The 22,383-nt window shown below is 42.2% G+C and overlaps 1 protein-coding gene across 1 annotated transcript; it reads right to left on the bottom strand.

The window, feature by feature from the left end:
• Positions 1-5,006: 5,006 nt before the first annotated feature.
• On the bottom strand, positions 5,007-12,850 carry Tmem174 (transmembrane protein 174). The gene is made up of 2 exons (XM_003461913.3): positions 12,148-12,850; positions 5,007-11,962 (listed from the first exon to the last, which is right to left on the bottom strand). The coding sequence occupies exons 1-2, from the start codon at positions 12,771-12,773 to the stop codon at positions 11,854-11,856; spliced, it is 735 nt and encodes a 244-aa protein (XP_003461961.1). The 5' UTR covers positions 12,774-12,850; the 3' UTR covers positions 5,007-11,853.
• Between the last annotated feature and the right edge of the window lie 9,533 nt (positions 12,851-22,383).

Raw genomic sequence — 22,383 nt, 5'->3', positions numbered from 1 at the left:
GAGAGAGTGATTTAGGCTGGTGGAAGAATCTGGCGCATTTCCCTTGGTGCCTAGGTCATTCCCTGGTTGTAAATCAGCCACCTTTCACAGTTCCATTTTCCTCTCTCAACTCACAAGGGAACTGTGTCGTTTTTACTGAATTAGCAATTTAATTGCACCAAACATAGCTCTAATGTCCCAAAGATGTGGCAGCTCCCCAAGGTGTCTGGCTTCCCTTCTTCCACTCTGTCCAAACCTCCCAAGCCCAAGTTAAACTCTGGAAAATTCAAGCTTATTAAATCACAGCCCTTGGAATGAACTTACGTTATTTTGCACATGTCAATACCATCAAACCTGCCATGTGAATTCAATGTCACCAATTCTGTAATGACTAATGGCCTTCAAATAGATGACAGAGACCAAAAATCCCACAAAAAATCCAGTGAAATAAGACAAATATGTGACATAAACAAATCTGCAGTGTCATGGTGTGGTCAAAAGTTTGCCTATTTTACAACTCAGATGCTCTATAACTCACAACTGCTCTCCTGCTGATAACTACATCTGTCATTCTAAAAGTACAAGTCACACTTCTTTGGCTAAAGCCTCGCATCTGGCATGTATATTTATACTTGACATTTCAAAGTTAATATTTTTGCTTCAGCAGAGGGATTCAAAACAAACATATTTTAAGTTCCCAATTCTTGAGCAGACATCAAATCCATCCTGAAGTAAGAGGGAAAAGATGAGGAAGAGACAGACTGACTGACTGGCAAGCACTGGACAGGCTGTTAGTTGTCTGTGCAATACCTACTCTATCCCCAGCCCTTTTGTGGTGGATTAAAAACTGGTGGTCAGCTTAAACACCAGCTGAACTGAATCCGCGTGGTGCTGAGTGTAGATGTCCTGCTGAGGAAAGCTGCCGGGATAAAAAGGAGACCTGGAGAGGAAGAGTAGCATTGTGAGTTCTCATAAGTAGTGTTGTTGTTTGGCGCTGTTGGTTCTTTTGGAGCTATTGGTTCTCCTGGAGGAGCTTGTCATGCTGGCTTCTCTGATATGAACTCAGCCATTATCATCAGAGGAGCTTGGGACTTTGTTGCTGAGAATGGCTGCAGATCACTTTGGGGGAGCTCTGGTCCTTACTTTGAGCATCACTTTCTGGCTCTGGAAGGGAAGATGTGTGTTGTTTAGACTCCAGGAGAAGCTTGTCATGCTGGCTTTCTTGATATGAACTCGGCTGTTCTCATCAGAGGAGCTCAGGACTTCATTGTCACTGAGGATGGCTGTCATACTTTTTGGTGGAGTCCTGGTCCTTATTTTGACCATGCTTCTTGGCTCCAGTACAAAACTCTCAGCCTGTTGACACAGATCCTTCACCCCACTGCCATCGACCTTCTAGCTTCCACCCCTGACCTTTGGGCCTTCTCAGCACAGCTCTATAAAACAGACTTGCATGAGTCATTGTCACGGGCTCTAGGTCTTCAGCTGGACTCATGCAGGTTATAGTCATGGAATCTAGCCCCTTGGCTGGATTCTCCAGGTCATTAGTGTTTGGCCAGATTTCCTGTACTTCTTGTATTTGACTCTTTGAGTGACTATTATAAAATAACTCTGTAAATGATGGGACCTGCATATAGTTTTCCCTCTACCCCCTGACTATGACACCTTTGAAACAGAGCACCAACAAAAGATATTTTCCAGACTCCTTTGCAGCTTGATATGGCTAGACCAAATTCTGGCCAGTGAGGTAGAAATAGAAATATTATCATGTCTTAATATCCATACAGGAATGGTTCTATGATCCCAACAGTTACACAAACCCATGATGCTCAACAACCCCCCACCACCACCACCACTTTTTTGGTGCTCATAGATTCTCAGGTGCCCCAGAATCTTACTTTTGCTTAGAGGACGGTAGTTACAGGGTGGTTCCATGGGCAAGGTTTGCTGACTTTCTACCACTGTATTTTCAAATTCAACCAGTTACTACATACAGTACCGGTAATGGTAGCTTGAAAGATGTGGCAGAGAAAGCAACAATCCTCGTGGCCAAGCAGAGAAATCACTGATGTTGACCCACTCACATCACCAGGGAAGCCTCTTATTTGCTTAGGCCACTCTGGTCTATGGACTGTGGGCAACAGTGAAATTCACTGACGAGAAATTTGCAGGGAGAAAGTGCAGGGATTGAAACTAGAGCCTCAGGCATGCTAAGCACATGTCCTGGCACACTGAGCTACATCCCCAGCCCCAGAGAATTTTAAATTCTGACCCAGAAACACCAATTAAGTGGCAAAGCTGTCTGGCCACACTGGAGATGGACTGTGGAGGAGCCTGCAGCAAAGCCATGACATTGGGCCTTGGAGAGAAGGGATTTTCTTCACGGACACGTGGGAAGGGCACATGTGTCCAGAGCCTGCCTGGCATCACTAAATATTTGCTTTTCCAAACAGTGGAAAAATTTCTGAGCACCTCTAATGCTAATCCTGAAAACAATATATTTTTTTAAAGCATAACACATTAAGATAATGATTACTAGGGGAATAAAATCCAATCTTAAAAATACATAAGTAATTATGTAATACACAAAAAGCTAGGTCCTTTGGGGTTGGTCTTAGCACACTGTCACATTTAAGGGGAAAGAATAAAACTAGGGTCTGCTATATGTAACAGTAAAAGCAAGATCATACTGGTTTAAGAAAGATTTGGAAGTTTGTTTTTCTTTAAAAGAAGTCTAGAGAAGATAATTAAGTAGCATGATAATTATTTGGGCTCCATCTTTCTTTGACATTTAAAAAAACTTTTTTGCTCCATCTTAATAACAAATATTCTGTATTGTCAAGGTCATTTCACGGTTCAAGGTGGCTGGGATCACATAGAAGTTGTATTCTTCAAGAATGAGTTAAACCAAAAAGAAAGCAAAACTTCCCCAGTTATTCGCCTCCCAAATTCACGAATCTCTTAAACTTCTACTTATATCTGATTTCAGCAGAACTAATCACATGGCCAAATTTAGCTGCACAGGCAGCTGGGAAATGTAGTCTTCTATCTGGCGCACACACTCTTCCCCTTATGAGATAGGGTAGTAGTTCTTGACTTTTAGAAGAAAAACCGTCTGTATCTTTCTAAAAGTATTGAAGACTTCAAGAGCTTTTATTATGTAATATCTATTAGTATTTACCATATTAGGATTTAAATCCATCAAATTAAGAAGTATTTTTTATTTACTTAGAAAGTATAGTTACGAGCCATTTACATGTTAAATAAGATATATTTTCTCAGACAAAAATTTTAAAATTAGAATGATACGGTTTTACACTTGTGCAATTTTTAAATTTTGATTTGAAAGAAGATGGCTTAACTTTGACATCTGTTTCTACATTTAATACGTTGTGGTATGTTGCTTTGGTTGAATTATGCAAAAAATATTTGACCTCATATAAATATGCAGTTGGAAAATATAAGAGCTTTCCAGATAATTATGGATATTTTTCTTCAATCTGACAATAACTTTCATATGGTAGCTTTTAAAAGGTTAGTTATAACATGGAACCATATTGATAAATATTTTACAGTTACATTGAAATTCATTGGTCTATCTTACATGTTGAATGAATTTTTATTCATGCATGTTGTTATAATAGTCATGTAGAAAAAAATTGTGCAGTGATTTATACAAACCTCACAAATGTTAACACATTTCATGACATGATTTCTTAAAATATCACTCCCCCTCTTAAAAAGAAAATTCTACTTTTGGGAAGTTGTCAGGCTCACTATGACAAATGCAAGCTTTCAAAATCCTTTATTTCCCCTTGACAGGGTGAATGTGCCCAGTTATTTCCCAGGAAGAGGAGGTCCATTGGTTCAGGGGGAGGAAATGTCTGCCAAATATACAAGTTTGAGTAACCTCGGTGCGTCCACCAGTCGCCCGTGCAAGTAAAAATGGTGTTCATTAAAAGTGCAAGCAGTTCTGCTTACAACTCAGATGTCCCAGTGCTCTTCCTCTGAACACCCTCAGGTCATGCATGCAGTAAGGTATGCTATGTGCATTACCAACTTCCCAGACTACAAAAAAGACATATACTCGGGATGAGATTCAGTCTATTCACAATTTTTATCGTCTTCACAGGTACTTTAAAGTGAAACAGGCAATTTTTATTTTTATCTATGCTTTTATTGTAAGTGGTGGTGAAGAATAACTTTTTTTTAATTTTAAAGAGGGCAAAACAAAACAGAACAAAGCAGATCAGAAGAAAACAATGTAAGTGACACAGGATTTCAAAGCAAGACAACAGACTATCACCAGTGGCTACCGTAATATCTTTTATTTTCTTCTAAATAGTTGTCTATAACTTCACACAACGAATTCATACAAAACAAAATAGTATAAAACTGATCAAAACAGAGTAATGAAAGCATTACAGGCCTTCAGAACCAGACAATAGGAAAATCAACAATGGCTGCCATAATGTCTCTTGTTCTCTTCAAAATAGCTGTCATATCTCCATGTATACTGAAGTTAAATAATACAAAACAGACTAAAGCCACTCTGAACAAAGAATAAAAGCATTACTGGATTTCACAGCATGACAATAGGAAATCAGCAATGACTACCATAATGTCTCTTTTTCTTCAAAGTAGCTGTACATTTCATCACACATAATACAATCGGTTCTCATAAACTGTTTAGGAGAAGTCTAGGCATATATAAGCCCTACATGTACATTTATCCTTTCTGCATTAGAAGGAAAAACAAAACAAAACAAATTACTAGAAAAACAAGAAACAAGACAAATAACAATAGTAAGATAGGCCTTCAAAACAAGGTAGCAGGAACATAACTAAGGTTGCTATTTACGTAGTAATCTTCAAAAGAATTCCTTGGGTCACCAAATACAAACATGCAAAATCGATCCAATCCTATGAATGTTAACTGTTTTGTTCCAAGAACTAATAGAATTTGTAGCACAATCATCTTAGCTATCTTAAGTGGGTTTATACAAATTTGTGTATTTTTTCTCTTCCCTTTTTTTTTTTTTTTTTCTCTTTTTCCGAGTTATTTTCCCCCCTCTCCCTTTGAGCAGATTCTTACCCTTGGTGAAGAATAAAATTACTGCTACACCGTGTGGCATTTGTATTGGTTTTCTATGGCCCCTGTAACACATTGCCACAAACTGGGTAACTTAAAAACAACAGTTGAGGCAGGAAGTCTCAAATCAGAAGGATGACCACACTCCCTCCGGAGGCCGCAGGAGTCTGTCCCTTGTCTCTTTCAGCTCTGGTAGCTGCTGGCATTCCTTCGCTGGTGGCTGCCAGTGCTCCAATCTCTGTCTTTATGTGGTCTTCTCTCTTCTGTCTATAAAGTATCCCTGTGTCTCTTTCTTGGAGGAGATAATGTGGTCACCCTTACAGACCACAAAGACGGTCCTGGTTAATCACCCCATCTCAAGATGCTTTAATTAATCACATTTGTAAAGACCCTTTTCCCAAATGAAGCAGTGTTAACGGGTTTCAGGAGGGGGCCTCTGGGAGCAGGGCATTGTGCTATTGCTTGCAACAAGCCATCAGTGCTACTGCTTTTGCACCACCAGTGCAAATGTTCACAGAATTAGAAAGGTGAATGACGTTTTAGAATTACCTTGACCTTGCAATCCCTACCCCGCCCCACTCCAAAACAGGTGGACCATACTTTGACAACTACTAAAATTAGTGAGTAAATGTGGGTTGTCCAAATAGAATTCTCTGCCACAACAGCCACGGAAAAGAAGTTAGTCTTTTAAATCCAGGGAAGGGGTTCTTTCTGGGGCGAGGGAAAGGGAGATGCCAGGCCCACTGGACTGCACAGTCCTTTGAGAAGAGGTTTCCAGGGGACTCTGCGATAGAACCAGGGAGCCCCCCCCCCCCCCGCGCGACACGTTGGGGTGTGAGCTTCTGGGGAGGGATCAGATCAGAGCCGCCTACTCCTTCCCAGAAGAAAACCAACGCCAGGGTGGAAAGAAGTGCCGGGCCTAACAGAACCCAGAGAAGTGATCCAGCTGCACACCCGCAGCCAGCCAAGGGCCAGAGAAGCACTGGGGTGCGGGAGGGAGGGGACAGGCAAATGGCCAGAGCGTTTGTGTGAGGCCTGTGCAGGCTGTGGAGGGAGCAGAGACCCCGAGGAGTCCAAGCGGAGGAGTCCAAACCAGAGTCCAGGTGGAAGGGGACAAATGGGCGGCAGGGTCCGGGACCGGACGCCCCCTGTCGGCAGCGTCCTGCTGCTTCTGCTGCGCAGGATCCGGCCACCCGGGCTCCTCCCACGGCTCGGCCCGGGGTACAAAGGTGCGGGCTCCCGTCACCGCAAACTGCCCTGAATGGCTTTCCAGGGTGTGGCCGTGGGGCTGGGCGGGGTTCAGAAACTCTCAGACCCGGCCCTGCAAGTAAGCTGACCCGGACTTCGAGGGTGTGGGCTCTTGCTCTGGACCTTGCCCCGGGGAACCGGAGCCCTGTACAGCACCCGAAGGCCTTTCCTGCACGGGACGGCTCTGCTCCTGCGCCGGGGACTTCGCGCCTCTCAGATTACGTGCAGCGTCTGCACACACAGATGCACGCAGTCACGTCGCTTTTGTGTCTCGTGTCTTGCGTGTTCATCTGTGCACATATTAAGAGTAGGGGCAATGAACATTTTTTACTCTAGGACTCAAGATGAGGTTGACTCGAGAAAATGAGCTGAACAGAAGTGCAAGGAGAGAGTTCATTTCCTTCTCTTTCTCCTGTATTCTAAAAATGTTATGGATAGGTAATATACACATCAGGTATAAACAACTGATTAATCACCACAGATTAAAGTCAGACATGAGTCATCCATCCTCCACCCCAAAAATAATTAGTTCCAAGTGTATGTTCTCTGTTTAAAAAGTTTTCATGCACAGAAATGAATACATACATGAATAGATATACTCACTTTTAAAATTATGTTCATTTAAAATAATGCAGGGTTTAGTACAAGACGATCTATATCTTTTAACATCTAAGTATACAGCAGACTTTAGAACACATTTTTTGTATCTATAATTTACGCAAGTTTAAGTTTTGCAACACTGGGCAAATTCTTTGTTACAAGAAAACTTCTGCGTCCTAGGAAATGGATTTTCTTACCAGTTCATCTTGTAATTCATCTTCTTAAAAGCTTAAGGCAAGCAAAATTCCCTGAGACCTTTTTGGCTTTCCAGAAGTGGGTGAGAATTATTTCTGAAGAGTTGTCTTCACTTTCAGAATGTCATCAATTCTTTAAGAGCAATCCAGTAAAGGTTTATTTAGTACAGCTTTCTGTTGATTTTATAACCAACTGCTGACTGCTTGGGACATAAAAATCTTGGTGATTTACAAGTAGTAAATGGGGAAGAAATCCATAAATCATATTCTATAATAAGAGCATGTAGCTGAATACACACGTGTGCACACACACATTTCCAACTTCAAAGGAAGAGTGGTAGACATGTCCAGAAAACACATTCTTTTCTAATTTGAGGAGTGTTGAGAATTCACTGGTAAGAGACCCATGGTCAGTAACCTCTGAGAGTTAAATTGTATCAAGTAATATTTTAATGCAGAGCAAAAGACTTTGCTTTTTTATTTCTTAAAGATGAGATCCAGTTCCTGCTTTTGGGATTTTCAAACGAGGTTTTAAGGAAAAACATTTTCCTATTAAAAGCTTTACCAACCAAGCAAAAAACATACAAGATTATCAAAGTCTTCTGATATTCTTGAAGCTATACTGTGACCAAAAATTCTCAACTATATCCTCAAAGATCTTTCTTTATTAATATATTTTTAAGCCCTTTTTTAGAAAAGAAAACATAACATGCTAATAGTGGAAAAAAATTTAATTCTAGAGGGGGATAATTCTACTGTGGTCCTAGACTTTCATAGATCTGACAGAGGAAATTTAAAGGAAATAATATAAAATTTAATAAATACAAATCTACTGTCATGAATTTGCAAACTGCCTCCCCAAAAGGAGTATAAAACAACTAGAAATTTAGGAATGCATTTAGCAAAAATCTTGTTTGGCTTTAATCCAAGCCAAAGAGAAAATAAGAGACAAAAAGATTGGGGAAATCGAATTCCAGCTAAATATCTGATGATGTTAAAGTTACTGTAAAATTTTTAGGTGGGATAATTGTGTTGTAATTGTTTTTGAGTCCTTATATTGTAAAGATGAGCTATTAAATATTTTAGGATAAAATAATTTGATGGCTTGGATTTACTTTATAAAATTTAATTGATAGCGCACGGGTCTACAAGTTGATAATCACTGAAGTTGGATGGTGGCCACATAGGGTTTCATGTATTGTTCTTTCTTTATTTTAAATCGGTACCAGGGATTGAACTCTTACCAGCCAGAAGCCCTAGCCCAGTCAGCTGCTGGAAGATGTTTGCAGATATGTGAAGTTCTTTAAAAAGTCATTTCCTGGCCAGGTATGGTGGCACACACCTGTATTCCAGCATTCTGGAGGCTAAGGCAGAAGGATCACCATGAATTTGAAGCCAACCTGGGCTATATAGTGAGTTCAAAGCCAGCCTGAACTTCATAGAGAGACCCTGTCTCAAAAAGCAAACTAACAACAGCAACAGAAATCATTTCTGGTGATTAACAGAATTTTTAGCAGCATTCTAAATTCTCTGTAGATTGCTCAGCCACAGGGCCACCCTGGAGGCCAAGAGGAAAGGAGAGCAAGTACAGGCTCCCAGGGCATGTTCTAGTCACTTAGCTCTGAATTCACCTAGCAAGATCACTGTTCCATCCATATATGACTTCTGGGCGGTGCTCTAACCACTGAGTATCCAAAATCTGATGGTATCTGCTTCTTCATAAACACACCTACCTATTCAGACAAAGCCTGAAATGTCTGACAAGGCAGACAAGTTCTGCAAGACCTCAGACTCAGGCCGGCACTGCTCCCCTCTACGCTTGGGCAGCGGGCCGAGAGACTGACCACAGCTCACTATCCCCCTTCAGTCTCACACCTGCACCCCACAAAGTGTTGAGAGAGTGACCAGAGGCAGCTATCTGGATGACAAGATGGAAATTCTATTGGGAACATCATCTTGCTAGTCAGGACATCAAGGCCGGCCTCTGAAACCCTCAAATAAAGATACAATGCAGGATTGAAAGCCAGTGAGTGTGATTTTTGGGTGCATTCTGTGAGAGGATGAGAGGGTGGTGGCAGCTGGGTACTAAGCTTGTACAACCCACAAGGTGCCTTCTATGTTGCTTCATATGGTCCCTTGCCACACTGCTCCTACCATGATGCTGCCTTCTCTTCCTTGTCTAGCAGGCAGCCACAGGTCCTCCAGGTCCAAGCATGGTCTTTACAGGCCATCTGCCCCCAGCCACTTGGCTGTCCCTGTGAATGACACTCACTGGGATTACCAAGGAATATCTCTGACTGCCCATCTCCAGGCAAGTTTTATGACTTTTAGAGTTCCAGGACCCCTCATGGGTACCGGAGGCTAATGAATGGGTGATCTAGATAATTAACCAGTATGTGCTCCCCTTCCCAGAGAAGTTCTATGGGCAGAGCCATATCTGCTATTGGCAGGTACTTGATCTGTCACGGCCTTATTCATGACACAGACTAAATGCTCAGTAAGTAGCTGGGAAGTGAAGGCACAAAGCCCATTTGCTAATCCCAACTGCCACAGGCCCTACTTGCACCATGAGCTAAGGAGACTGCAGCAGTGTCTTTAAGAGCATAGAAGACCTTTGTGATGGCACCAGGGACAGGAGCAGTGGAGCCCACACCCCTGCTGCCACACATGGTACCCCTCATGAATACGTTCTGAGCTTCTGAGCTTCTCTTGATGTTCATTGCAACTCAAATCTATAAGTACAAGGGGTGGTCAAAAGATACAGTAAATGTTAAGGTAAAAAAAAATAATAAAACAATATAACATAAAAGACACTGCCAAGAATAATGTGTCCAAAGCTAGGGGAAGTATTTGGAGACATTCAGTGGCGATGTGTAATAAATGCTTTAATGTAAACATTCACCATATCTTATGATCAGCCCGTTGATCAATTATTTATGGGAACATCTGTCAAATCAAAATGTTATGATGTGTCATCCACCTTTTTCACCAGATTTGACACCATGCAACTTTTTGTTCTTCCTCAAAGTCAAAATGACTCTCAAAGGTAAAACTTTTTAATTGATTTAGGACATCAAGGCAGCCACAACTATACCACTAAGGACATGAAAAAGGGCATTCAGAACTGCTTCAGAAGGTGACAAGAATGATGGAATAGGTATATCTGAGGTGAGGGGAAGATTTTGAGGGGGAGTAACCCCAATGTATCTTTCACTGTAATAAATATTTAAAACTTTAAATATTGACCATATTTGTTTAAGCACACTATATATAAAAATTGTGGGATAGCTGGGGATGGAGGAATATGGTGAGTGAAACAGTGCTGTCATTCATCTACCTGTCAGAGTGCCACCAGCGATGCTCCATCAAGTCCTTGTCACCTAACTTCCTCCCTGGAGCCCTCAGCTAGGTACCCAGTGTCGTCAGCACGTGTGGAATCAAAGCTAATATACCGAATCTATAAATGGAACCGTATTTTCCCATCCTTTATCATCCAACTTGAAAATAAAAAGATTAGTCCTCAATGTAAAAAGTAAATTGAAACAATAATACACCTAACGTATATTACCCATATTCTTGACAAGCTACATAATTCTGATAGAAAGTAAAAATCATTCTCTATACAAACTCAGTGCCAAAACTTTAAAGAATTGCTAAATCCCATATCTTCCTTTAGGGTAAGATACTCTTCATTCAGTGACCTTATCCTTGCAACCTAAGGAAAATGTTTTATTTTGAAACTAAATGATTTTAAACTGTCTCTTTTCAAGTCAGTGGGTCTGTTATGGTTGTTTATTATTCAGTCTAGATTCAAGGAGATGAAGGACATCAGTCTTTTTATGCAGAGGGTGAGCTTATCTTAGCTAGTAAGATTGTTTTTGTAATGCACAACTTTCTAGTGTTGACACAGTGGCTCTACTTTAATTTCACAGGTCCCCAGGACTCTGTCTGCTGCTGTGCCAAGTTCATGCCCAGCACAGACCCTGGACTGGGGTAGACAAGAACCCATTCATATGCATCACGCGTAAAGCTTCAGCCTTGCAGGAGAAAACATCAGTGATTTTATTCATGGATCCAAAACATTTACCCAGAACATATTAGATTTATTCCCATTATTATTCTATCAATACTTCTTCCCATAAGACTTAGCTATCCAATACTATTCCAGCAGGAGACATTACTTTATCTTATTCCACTATATTTGTTCATTTATTTTGCAGCCCTTATGATATCCAGAGTCCTTATGGAAGACCACTTAGCAATCCGGCTGTCTGGTATATGCAGGCTCACTTTGGGACCCAGGACGGGCACAGGGAAATCTCTGCTTGAGCTACTTTCTCATCCCTGCTTCCTTCCCACCCGTACTTTCACCTGGAAGCTTTTAGGTCTCAGAAATCAAGATTTTCCCTTGGCTGCGGGAGTGAAAACTGAGACGCCAATGCCTTCTCATAGAAGGGGGTGAGTGTTGAGGGAAAAGGAAAATTCTAGCTCTTGCACCTTACACAGAGGATTTCTTACCTGCGAGAATTTGCCACTGTATCTGAAGGAACCTTTCCTACCCAGCCTAATCTTTACCAGTCTGAGGCTTTTACTCACTGTTTCCTTTCCCTTTCCCAATGTGGCAGATATCAGTGAGGCTGCCTGGACTGCTCTTCTCTGACTTCTGAAGATAATAATATAGAACGTTCCAGTTGTCAGGTCACAGTGACTTCGGCGCTCATTCCCTTAGCAATAAAGACTTTAGCGAGGGAGGGCATAGATTTCCTCATAGGGAGGAGGAGAGGAGAAGCGAGCATAATCCTCTTCTTCCAGCTGCATCTCTCCTAGCCGGTCAGCACCAAGGCTGGACCTGAAATGAGCAGAAAACTCAAGTGCATTACAACTCAAAGCACCATTGGCAGAACCAGTGTCCCCATACTAAGCAGCAGGCTGCTTGGAGATTTGGACTCACCACCACCTGCTACAGGGACTAAACACAGACACAGACCATGGTTGGGCGCAGGGAGAGGAGAGGCCCCAGTACACACACCGTACCTGCTGTTCCTGCCATCCGTGATGGAAGAGTAGTCCTCACTCTCCACAAATGCAGCATTATCTTGGGGGCAGATGGTACAGTACTGAGGAGGACTCGGCATGGCACCCGCTGCCCCTCCGGAGGGCAGGAGACCACAAGGGTTCACCATGGACTGCAGGTAAGCGGTGTTCATCGCCATCGGCTCTTGAGACCCATAAGGAGGAGGGATGTACTGCACCACAGTGGCTCCGTGGAAGGTGATGGGCTGGTTGATACCAGTGAAAACGAACGATTGTCCTCCTGACGTCTGCTCCGAGTCTGGGACCCTTTCCTCACTTTCTTTGCACAGCTGGCAGGACAGCATTTTGAACTTGCACACAGCAATCAGGATGAATGTCACCCCGACTGACAGCAGGATGGGCCCAAGGAGCTGGGTCCACTCAAAGTGGGAGACACTTTGGTATTTGATCCAGCCCATGACTGTGAACGTGATCCCCACCAATCCCAGAAAGATGCCTGAGAAGAGCAAGGTGGCTCCTGCCTTGTCGTCATCAGACACCTGGATGTCAGCGGTACTGGGAGTGTAAGGAGTAAGCGAAAACACATTGAGAGAGAAGTCATCCAGGTGGCTGCTGCTGGACGCCATGACTGCACGCACAGCACCCGTGTCTCAGAGGGGAGAGGGATGGTGAGAGGCTGGGAGGTGCAGGCTCAGGCTAGTTATAAAAGAACTTTGGGTTCCTGTGCTTAACAGAGTATAACATGCAGAGGGCTGGACTTTGTGTAGGAGAGTAAAGGTCTGAGAAATGAAGCCTAAAGTTTGGCCAGGTTGCCAGCAAGTGGAGGTCTCTGCATTGCAAGTCAATGATAGGCCATTTTTCTAACTTACATTCATTTATTTGCTCATTCAAAAGACACTTGTCTTTTGGTACCAGAGATTGAACTCATGACCTCGCACTTGCCACACAGGTACCTTATGCCCCGGACCTAAATCCTCAGCCCCTCCCAAACCTCTTTAATGCCAGGAGTTACTTTGCTAAAGCCATTTGTGGCACTGTTGTGTGGCCCAATTTTGCCCTACCAAAGCCAGGTTTGTAGAGTTGCAAAGGCATCTCTAGCAGTGGAGAGAGACACTGACGCATCTACCATATGCTCCGGAGCTTTACCTAACTTTGCTACTGGATCATCTCAGAATAGGCGGGCACCTACTATTTAACTGTATGTATTTTCCTGTCCACTTTAGGAATCTCTATAGTAATGATATTCATCTTAGTCTGTTTTCTGTTGCTCTAACAAAATATCACAAAGTGGATAGTTCATAAAGAGAGTTTGCTTCTCATAGTTCTAAAGGCAAGCAAGGCTAATATCAAGGTGCCAAAATTTGATTAGAGTCTTTTTGGTGCATTTAACATGGCAGAAGGCATCACAGGGTGACAGCAAAGGAGTATGTCAACTCAAGTCTCTGTTCTGTTTCTTATAAAGCCACTAATCTCATTGTGGAGCCCCACCCTGATAACCTCATCTATCCCTAATTATCCTGCAAAGGCCATACCTCCAAATGCCATGAATTTGGAGATTATGAGCTGGGGATGGGAGAGACGCATTCAAATCACTTCAATATTGAAGTTTTACTAACAGTTCTCGCCATGCTCTGAGGTCCTGCTCTTTCCTGACCAGCCCCATGTGCCTTTGCTTTCAAAAGTGGGAGAGGAAAGATGCCACAGAAAACTATCCTGTGCCCCACATTACATAAGCATCAAGTGTGACATACCGTCTCCGGGACACATGCTCAGACCTCCCTGCATGGTGATTGCACAGCTCCTGGTCTCTAAACTGAGGCAAACAGCTGCGTTCTTGAGCCTACTCTGTTTTTCAGCCAAACTCTAGCTGGTTTAGCAAAAAACAGCTTGATCCTGATGACAGTTCTGTCATTCATGACCATAGAACTTCCAAATGGCTCCATGAATTTTCTCCCTCACATAATAGTAACTGCGGGCTTCTTCCTTTCTTGGACACCAGTATCTGAATATCTTGAAGCAGATATTTCTTTTCCACAAGTAAATATTATTTCAGCTTCCTTTCCCAGAAAGCAGCTTCCTAAATGTCCTCTGATAATGAAAATCAGCAGGGCCATTCTTACCCACCCGTCTCCACTCCTCACATGGGAAAATAGTCAACATTATCGAGGAAAAAAATACAAGGGCTCCTGGGACCTTGTGTCTCCCATTTCAGAAACAGAGAATCATAACTTGTGTCACAAACGGTGTCATCTTGTTATGCAAAAGTATGTTTTTTGTTCTTGTATACAAGTGCACAAGAAGGTTTGTATGGATACAAAGGGGCAGACTGCAGAGGCTATTAAACTACTGTTCCTCAGGTTCAAGTTGATCTATCTGTACACCGTGCTTTTTAGGAGTGAACTAAGACTTTGAGAGCCACATTTCTACTGATGGCTGGCTTACTATTAAGCATTGCCATAGGTGATATTTCAGGGAGGCTTCAGGGTAAAAGGAGGAAGAGGGATTTGCTCTCTGTTTCACTTGCTATTTCTCTTTTGTCATCCACCTGTTCCTATGACAGTGACAGTTGGTTCCAATTTCCACTCTTTTCCCCTCCTGCTTAGTCTAATCAGATCTCTCAGAGGTACCAGCAGGAAAAGGCCCTCAAAGAGTTCAAGGGTCAACTGCATGACCATCTCCCCAGGCTCTTGGCTGGTAACCCAGCTGCTCGCCAGCCCTGGAAGTGGTTGCGTCTCCCTTCTACCTCAATGTTTTCCTTTTAACTTTTCCATCTTCTAATCCCTGCTTAACCCAAGGTCAGTTCCTCTTCGTTACAAATCATGGATGTGTTTCTGCTTTCTTGAGTGGGTCCTATCTGAAGCAGAAAAGGAGGAGGCAGAGTTAGTGAGCCGTGGAACTGAGGTGGGATCTGGGGACTGGAATAGACGACCTGTTGCGACTTTGCTCTCTAAAACATTGGGATCTCCAGTGCTGTCCTTCTATAGATACAAGACACCACTGAAGATATGATTTCATTGTTGAGACTACTGGGAGTCTGAGTTAATAAATCACTATTAGTTCAACATATATTTTTTTGTTGAAAACATATTTGAATTTTTCTTTACTTTTAACTTTCAAAATGTGTAAATTATCTATTGCCATGAAAAAAGGTGAATTTTCTGTCTCAGCAGTGCAACACTTTCTAAATCATGACAATGTACAGAGTTCTTCTTAGCATGAAGATTCCCAGGCTCTGTGGGACATCAGAGAATCAGAAACCCTGCATGTGAGGCCACAATCCTGTACTTGGTGTATAAGTGTCCTGGGGGATTGTTGGGTTTGCTGAAGAGTGAGGACCCTCAGGTTAGGGTTGAGATGTTGTTGCACTGAATATACCAACTTGAGAAGTGTCCAATGGCCAGGCAGTTTCTCTGTGTCTGATATCATAATATTTGTCAAACCTAAACTCTCATAAAAGGAAGTAGTTTTGCAATGATAGGATAGCTACTATAGGCTAATAACAGGAGACGTGACCAGACACACTGAAGAGGCAGAATGGGACATTGTCATATGATCATTATTAAATATTTGTAAAAGACTAACTTCTCACCAAGAAGCTAAATCTCTGTTTTCATTTAGCAAGCCTGAAGTTCTCTCTGGTTTTGCAAGTCAGTCTCTCTTAAATATTCAGAAATATTCATGCACTGAGAATTTTTTTGAAACAGTATCTTGCTATGTAGTTCCGGCTGGCCTTGAACTCATGATGATCCTCCTGCCTCAGCCTCCTGAGTGCTGGGATAGGTAAGCACCACCATGCTTGGTGATGCACTGGGAATTTGAACAAGTATTATGAGAGACTGTAGCCAGGGACCAATAAATACCCAAAGGTATGCTGCCCACTTTCCTATCCCTCCCATTACTTCCCCATAGGAGACATGGAACAACTTACTGCTGTAGGGTTTGAGCTACCGAGAATCCCCAAAGCAGAGAATTAAAGTACACTTGACTGGAGCAGATGGTCAAGACTGGAGGCCTTCCTTAAACTTGAACTTGACCACAAGAAAGCATAGGAAAAGTGATAAGCAGAGAGGGGCAGAGCAGGCGGGCCCTCTGAGGTAGAAAGATACGGAGGAAAGTCAGTGAGTCCACGAGAAATGGTTGTCTGTCTACGTGCCTAAAGGAGGGAAGTAGAACAAGGATGCATTTATGTCTTTTTCTTTTTTTTTATCGGTACCAGGGTTCGAACTCACGACTGCCTGTTTGCAAGGCAGGCACTTATGCCGCTGAGCTAAATCCCCACCCCCAAGGATGCATTTATGTAAGTCATCTTTTAGATCACATACCTAATTTCCAAACAGGATCAGTAACTCTAGAATCTAAACAAAGGCATCTATTAGCACTCCTTCCAGAGAAAAGCTTAAGATAGAAGTCTGTCTCATTGGGGAGATTTAGTTCAGCAGCATAAGTACCTGCCTGCCAAGCACAAGGTTGTGAGTTTGATCCTTGGTACCAAAAAAAAAAAAAAGACCAAGAAGTCTATCTCATCTAACTATATCTTTGATTAAAAAAAGATGAATTTTTTCCATGGCAAAGTTTTTATTATATTCAATATGCAGTATCAAAATATTCAATATACAGTATCACAGTATCACTCAGTGATCAAGTGATCCAACCCTCAATCATGTTTATCATGATATCACATATAATAAAAATATTCATGAAGTTGTTGTTTGAGAATATTTAGCCTTGAAACCTGGAAAATATTTGTTAACTAAGCCATTTTTTGTGAACAACCTTTGTTACTAAACTGAGTAATTCAATTTGCTTTATCCAGAATTTGATCTTCCATATAGGTATGATAATTCTTCAATATATGAAAATAATAATCAACCCTGAATTCATAAAATTTGGCTAAGTTTTCAAAGTTATGAGTTATCCACTTTACATTTGTTGAAAGTATATATATTCAACATACTATTTCATTTTCAACAAAACTTACTATTTAACCCCCTTAAATAAGAAAACCCAATGGCAATTATTTTGAGGTAGTGTTTTCAACGAATGCAGTAGATGCTGAAGAAATCTCAAGACTTTATCTTGTTGAAAATGCCTGTACCAGTTAAGCACTGAGACTGTCTCTGAGTAAAACATTACACTTGGAAGTTGCTTCCATTATAAATGGACCCCCTCAGTCTCCAGCTGCAGCAGATCTGGAACTAGGTAAGTTAGAGACAAAACGACAATCTTTAAGATGCAGCTACAATGACAAATGAAAACTAGTCAACTAAAAGCAAATGTCTTGCAATAAAGGTAAGTGTGATGAAGCATATTTAGCATAGCAGTTATTCAATGAGTTGGATCTAGATCCATTTTACGTGAATAAGAAAAAATCTACAAAAGTGTTATTTCATTAATGTCTGAGCTTTTGCCAAGATGTTAAAAGTTCATCTCAGTCTCTCACAAATTGTTCAAGATGGATTTTTAGCACATTAAATCACACCTTATGATAGGGAATACCATTTTTGTTTTTGCTTCCTCTTTTGACCTAAATTTCTCTCCAGTCATTTATGGAGAACCACACCTTGCCGAATTCCAGGTAGTGTTTATTCGCTGGATTGGCTGTGGTTTACCTGTAGGATGGACCTAGCTTTTTAGTAACAGCTCAGATATCTACTTCCAGACTTTCCCTTTGTATAAGCTTATATATTAACGTTTATTTCTGTTCAGCCAGCCTTCTTACCTCACACCATCCTTCCCACACCTATGCAATATAATTTTTCTAACAAGATGCCATGAACATGCAATGACTGGCAGTTTCTCAAATAAAAACTATCAGAGCATGAGCTAGTTATTAAAGATTTAGTTCCTTTGTTGTTCCACAATAAAATCTGTAATTTAAATCTGTAATTTGATTAAAAATTCAGATAAACAAGTTTTTAAAGTTTGATATGGCAATGTTTTGGCAAGCAGGTGGGAAAACATAGACCCTTAAATATGATAGGAGAAATACAACTTATAACCTCTTGGGGGAAGCAATTTGGCAATTTCAACTACAGTGTAAAATGCACAAACAATTGCATTAAAGAAGGTAGAAATATTTTCCTTAGGAATCTCTGTGAATAGGTAGAAGAGTATTTATTTTATCAGAATAGCAGTGAATCACTGCACTAACAAAGTATAGGGTTGGGAGGGGGAACCCTAAAAATCCACTAATTGTGGACTGGTTCAACAAATTCTGGTTATAAACAATGAGGTACTGAAAGTAGATTTGCTCCAGCAAATCCAAGGAGCTGGAAGCCTCAGAACAAGAGGAACAGATGACACAGCCCACATCCAAGGCTGAAGGCACAAAGGCCTCCGGAGAGTCTCTATGCAAATGTACTTTCAAAGACTGAAGGATCTGAGTCTGCTGCCTAAAGACAACACACGCAGCAAAAATAAATAAATAAATAAAAACTGCACCCTCTCAACAAGGATCCAGTATGGGCAGCTACCCCTTCCTCTGCTGTTTGTTCCATCTGGGTCCCCAGCCTATTGACCCGTACCACCCACAGCCACAACTTGACTTGTATGCTCTGTTCAAGGACCCACACACCAAATTTCTCTGGAAACAACCTCTCAACACACCTAGAAATAGGCTTTGCCCATTTTTGAAGTATCCCTCAGCACAAGTCAAGTTGACAGACAAAATTAACATCATAAGCAACTCTATTACAGTTCAAGAGCAGGTCAGGTCTGGAGAGGAATATCTCCCAAACAGGTTGGGAGAAAAAAAGAGAATAGTGTGTTTCGTGTGCTACCATTTGCAAAAGGAAGAAATGCACTTATATGGATGCATTGCCAATCAGCTGAGGGTTCTTTTTATTCCACTAAGAAAATGATTCAGTCAAGTACAGCTCTGCTAGCAGCCCTTATGCCCACCAGTGAAAACTGGTTAATGCTGGATGCCATTGACAGACACTGTTGGCTGCTGGTCTCGGCCAGTGCAAGTCACCACTATTCAAGACCAGCCAGTGCCTACCCTACCAGGAAATAAATCCTGAGCAGATCTACAAGACCACAGAGCGAGGTTTTCTTTTTAATAGGACCTGTATAGCAGCATAGGGTGTCACCTAGATCTCACCTAGACTAATGCAAGAAGTGTGAGGGGAGCTCTGCTTATATGCACACTCTTGATGGTCCAAATGTAAGTCTGTGGTTATAAGTTTGGACCTGCTGATTGGCCCAAGTACCAAGGCCTGTGATTGGTTCAAGTGAGTGCGGGACTTCCAGGACAGCTGTAGCTGTCCTGGCTGCAGTTTAGGGAAAAAGTGTAGGGAGGCAGGCACTATTGACTGACAGCTGTCACACCGTTGCAAAATGGTGAGGTCCAAACAGGGCAAACTTCCAGAGAGCTAGCTGTGTTCAGCACAACTTATTGGACCTGAGGAGGTTGGGGATGTTAATACCTGACCCAGATCCCTCCATTCCTGGTCTTAGCCACTTTAGCATGCTTCCCTCTAATTCCCAAGAACAAGAGCAGCCTCAACTGGGGAGGTGGGAATGGAGGAGGGGCACCATGGCTGATAGCTCCTCCTCTCAGAGCATCCTGGAGAAGAGTGACCACTAAACAATGGGGCGGGCATCATGGCGAGTTCTCCCAGTTCATCCAGAGGGTGGGGACCAAGCAGAAGTGAAGGGATGCTGGGTGGAGTGGCTTCATAGCCAAACCAGGTTCCCCAGCCATCAGAGGAAAAAGAGAAGAAAGTCAGATGTTTCTGATTCGTCTCATATGTGCATAAAATATGATGCAAGATACGTGATAAACTGGAAAAGAGAAACAGGAGGGTGTTCCATTTACCTATTACCATGTGAGAAACCACAGAAACTTTGTGTCTTAGATCAGAGCTCTGTTGTGGGCTACATTTCCTGGCCGTCATCTGGAGCTCTGGACCTCTGCAGGCTCAGTGGACTTGGGCCAAGAAGGTTCACTGGACAGCTCAGCTGGGTTATCAACCCAGGTACCTATGCCAGCTTTCCTGCATGGCTTCTCCAGGTTGGGACTGGGTTTCAAGAATGTGGCAGCTGTGAGACACCCAGTCCTGTGAGTTCATTTCATTTAACTCCTCCAGGAACCATGCCAACCCAGACACAGAAGAGGGGAATTAGATTCCTGCTCTTCAGAGGAGGAATGTCAAGGTCATGTTGCAGACAAACACATGGGACAGGGAGATATGGTTGTCTCTTTGTGAAATACAGTTTTTCACAGAAGGGTATTTACTTTTCATTGTTTAGTCTGTGGTGGCACTTGAGCTCTTTGTTTATGTTGTCATCCAAATGTTTTCCCAGGAGTTCAGATCAACCATATGTAGATACTCATTCACTTGCTGCTGGTTAGTTACCTCGCCCTCATCAATAATATCCAACTCTGAATTTCCCTGGATTTCTTGCATTTTTTCATGGCTTTTCAGACTTAACACATCACACTTCCTGTTTTTAACCATCAACCCACATCCCTAATTAAAAATTATAACATTGAAATGATGATGGTTCCAAGAGATGGATGAAGAATGACAGTAAAACCACAGAAGCAGAATTTGTCAAGATTATCAGAGAACTGTGGAGGAAGGGAAACTAAGGACAGGCATGTCTTTTTGAATAAACATTTGCTTGGACACACTGTGGTGAGTGGAAGGATTTTGGCCCAGTTGGGACACTGTAGCCAGTGAAGCTGGGAGGCGGAACCAGGAGGCTCTATCTTGAAATCTTCCCTGCCCCTAGGAATTTATCTTTGGCATGAAATGAATACCAATGGGCTGCCTGTGCATCACTAATGCCCCTCAGGTGCCACCCCAAAGCTAAGCTACATGTGTGCCTTCACTCCACGTGTCCGATGGAGAGATTGCCAGCCCCTGGAGAGAATGCCAACCCCCAGAAACAATGCCAGACCCCGGAGGGTCAGGTGGTCTCTCCCCGCATTCTTAAAATAAAGGTCATTTATATTTCATACTTCTTATCTTTTCAGCTGTGCCAGAATTTTATAATATGGTTCCCTTACCAGGAATCCAATTCTATCAGTGTGTATGTAGCTGGGTGGCTGCGAGGCTCTATGTATGTGTGTTCAGAACTAGCTCCTCAAGCCATCAACCTTCAGTGTCAATGTGGGCCATATTCAGTTTGACCTGATTACAAGTAGAAAGAAAGCACCAAATATTTCAACCACACCAAAAAAAAAAAAAAAAAAAAAAAAAACCAAAATGAAACAAAGCAAAGCCATGAGCTTTGATGATGGAAAAATAGAAAATCTGCTCCTTTTTAAAAAGTGCCTCCCCAAACACTTGGATAAAGACAGCACTGTGTGTGTGGCTTCCCCTATCTGAAGCACACGGGGTGGGGGTCAAGGGTAGAGAGGGTTAGGGAGCACCAAGGCCCTGAAGCTCTCTGTCCTGTGAGGACAAGAACCCCTAGGCTCAGCTCTCCCCATGCCTCCCCACTCCCCCAACCCCAGTGTCAATGTAAGAGGAACCCAGGCAGCAATCTGCGCAGAAACTCAAAGCCAGACCCATCCCAGTTTCCCCTATAAGGTAGGTACTTCCTCAAAGACACGCCTGGTCATTAGAAGGACTGGAGAAAGCAGGCAGAGATAACGAGGTGACTCAATTCAGACAGCCATGCCCTGCTCCATTCTGTGCCTTCATGGGGCCAGAGCTGGAGAAGAGGATGATCTGTGTTACTAGGCTCTGCCCTCTTGGAGAAGCAAGAGAGTTAATACATAGTAATTCACAGGATGGAGAAGGTATGGAACCTCAGTTCTAAGAACTTAATCTCCATTTAAACAAATGTCAAATGTCTACAATCATTTAAGAGAAACTACCCAGGGAAAGTCTCAATAGTAGGAATTATATCTTAACCTCTTTTATTTATTTGAATTGTAGCTTACTATGGTAGCAGATGGTCACATTCATCTTTTACAATAAAACAAGAGATTGCATTGCCACACTATTGTATTTGTACTGTTGTAATGAAAATCAAAGCTATGTCTCTCTGTTTTGCATTTTATTGTTTCAAGGATGACATGAATATTTGGGGCGAGAATCACTGCTGCATGGATTCATACATTTATACCTTCCTCTAGCTTGAGCTTCCCTGCATCCTGGTGAGTGGCAGGACCTCTGTGTTATTGCTGATTAATCTCAAAAGCAAGAAAATAGGGTATTTGACTTTCCAGTAGCCCAGAAGGACACTCTGCTTTGCTAACATGCTTGTAAACTGCTCTTC

This window comes from Cavia porcellus, unplaced genomic scaffold (assembly GCF_034190915.1).
Source record: "Cavia porcellus strain 051 isolate PalLab524CR breed Dunkin Hartley unplaced genomic scaffold, mCavPor4.1 scaffold_11, whole genome shotgun sequence".
Lineage (NCBI taxonomy): Eukaryota > Metazoa > Chordata > Mammalia > Rodentia > Caviidae > Cavia > Cavia porcellus.
Note: the sequence above shows the minus strand (reverse complement) of the source record. Positions and strands in the feature narration are given on the sequence as shown.